We start from the raw sequence: 1,526 nt of genomic DNA, 5'->3' as shown, positions 1-1,526 counted from the left end.
GGTAGATAAAAAAAAAAAAGGAAGCCAATACTGTATTGTTTAGTATATGTGGTAAAATTATTTTTAAGAAGCAATGGGAAACACAGGATTCAAGATAGCAGTTACTTTTGAATGGGGTGAAAGAGGAATGGGATTAGATTGGGGAGCATACAGAAGTAATTTTGTTCTAGTTTTTGGGGGTGGTCTTGAATATACATTTTATTATTAGGCATTAAAATTTCCATCTGTGTTATATATATTCTTTTTTAAGAGAGGGGGTAGGCTTTCCCGATCTGCCTCCAGACGGCAAGACTGCGCCCTCCTAATCAGGTGTCCTTATGGCTAAGAAAACAGAGCAGAGCAGAAAACACAGGCTTGGAGGGCAAGCAGGTCCCTGGAAAGACGAGAAGCAGCGGGGCGGGAGAAACTTTTGGAGATAATGGATATGTTCATCACATTGACTTAAGTGATGGTTTCTGGGATGTATACTAATATCAAAACTTATCAAATTGTATACTTTAAACATGCAATTTCTCATACCAATTAAGCTCTTAAAATCAAAAGACGGGAGAGGTTGAAGCCAGCCTCTTCTCCCATCCGAGCAGTGAGCTAGGTCTGACTCCCTTCCAGTGGAGGAGTGTGGGAACTGTGGAGCCTTCCCTCGTACTCTCTATGCTCCACAGACTGTTCCCTCACCTCCTTAAAGGAGAAGGAGGTTCATTTTGTTTCTTCCCAGCTAATAAAAGGATCAAATTTTCCCCAAAAAATGTTTAAGGAATGGTTGGCCTTACACTGTTGTGAGCCCATTTTTTTAAAGCTTAGATACTGTATTACCTGAGTGAGTTATCTGGAATCTGTCTTCAACAGTTGAGCATGTTAAGATAAAGAATATTCCTTTTTAACTTAAGCATTATTTTGATCTTGCAACCTATATGACTTTAACGAATGCAAACATATTTGAAGTGAAGTTTTCCTGACGTTGTTATTCTTGAACACTAGATGGTGTGGTGCGACCCATCCCTCCGAATGAAGAAATGCACCCACACAAGAAGCTGTGTCTTGGAAACCACTAAGGAGACCTGTCTGAACTGGAGTGAAGACGTCAAGAATTTTCATTGCACTTTAAAAAGTCAGCCTCGTTAACTCAGACAATAAGGGTGGATTTTGCAAATAGTTGAAAAGAATCTGGGAATGCTAATTTATTACTAGCATATGAATGACAGTAATGATAATATTTTGAGATTTGTTTTCCAGAATATAGTTCTGTGCTCTTTTATTACACTAAATGGGGTACCAGTAGTAGAGGCATAGTGAGACCAGCTTGATTCCCACAGGGATTGATTTCTCCCTGTTTGCTTTATATTCGCCAGTCTAAATGGGGGTGTGGTTCACTGGAGGTCACATCTCAGCAGAGAAATACACATCTTTTAAGAAACATTAATTCCCTTGGATTACAATGGTGACAATCAATAAAATGCTCCAAGGATTTTATTTTAAACAACCTGGCCATTTTATTTTAAGTATGTTTTTATTGATTTTAGAGAGAG

At 38.6% G+C, this 1,526-nt stretch overlaps 1 protein-coding gene across 1 annotated transcript in view; it reads left to right on the top strand.

Moving 5' to 3' along the window:
• Positions 1-1,526, top strand: part of CDADC1 (cytidine and dCMP deaminase domain containing 1) — a gene marked incomplete at its 5' end in the record, with an annotated part of 87,162 nt that extends 85,636 nt beyond the window's left edge. The window contains one exon of the mRNA XM_014537231.1: positions 979-1,526. Coding sequence (XP_014392717.1) covers positions 979-1,052 — 74 coding nt within the window. The remainder of the gene's footprint in view (positions 1-978) is intronic.

Source organism: Myotis brandtii, unplaced genomic scaffold (genome assembly GCF_000412655.1).
Source record: "Myotis brandtii unplaced genomic scaffold, ASM41265v1 scaffold174, whole genome shotgun sequence".
Classification (NCBI taxonomy): domain Eukaryota; kingdom Metazoa; phylum Chordata; class Mammalia; order Chiroptera; family Vespertilionidae; genus Myotis; species Myotis brandtii.
This window is presented reverse-complemented; position numbering and strand designations above follow the sequence as displayed.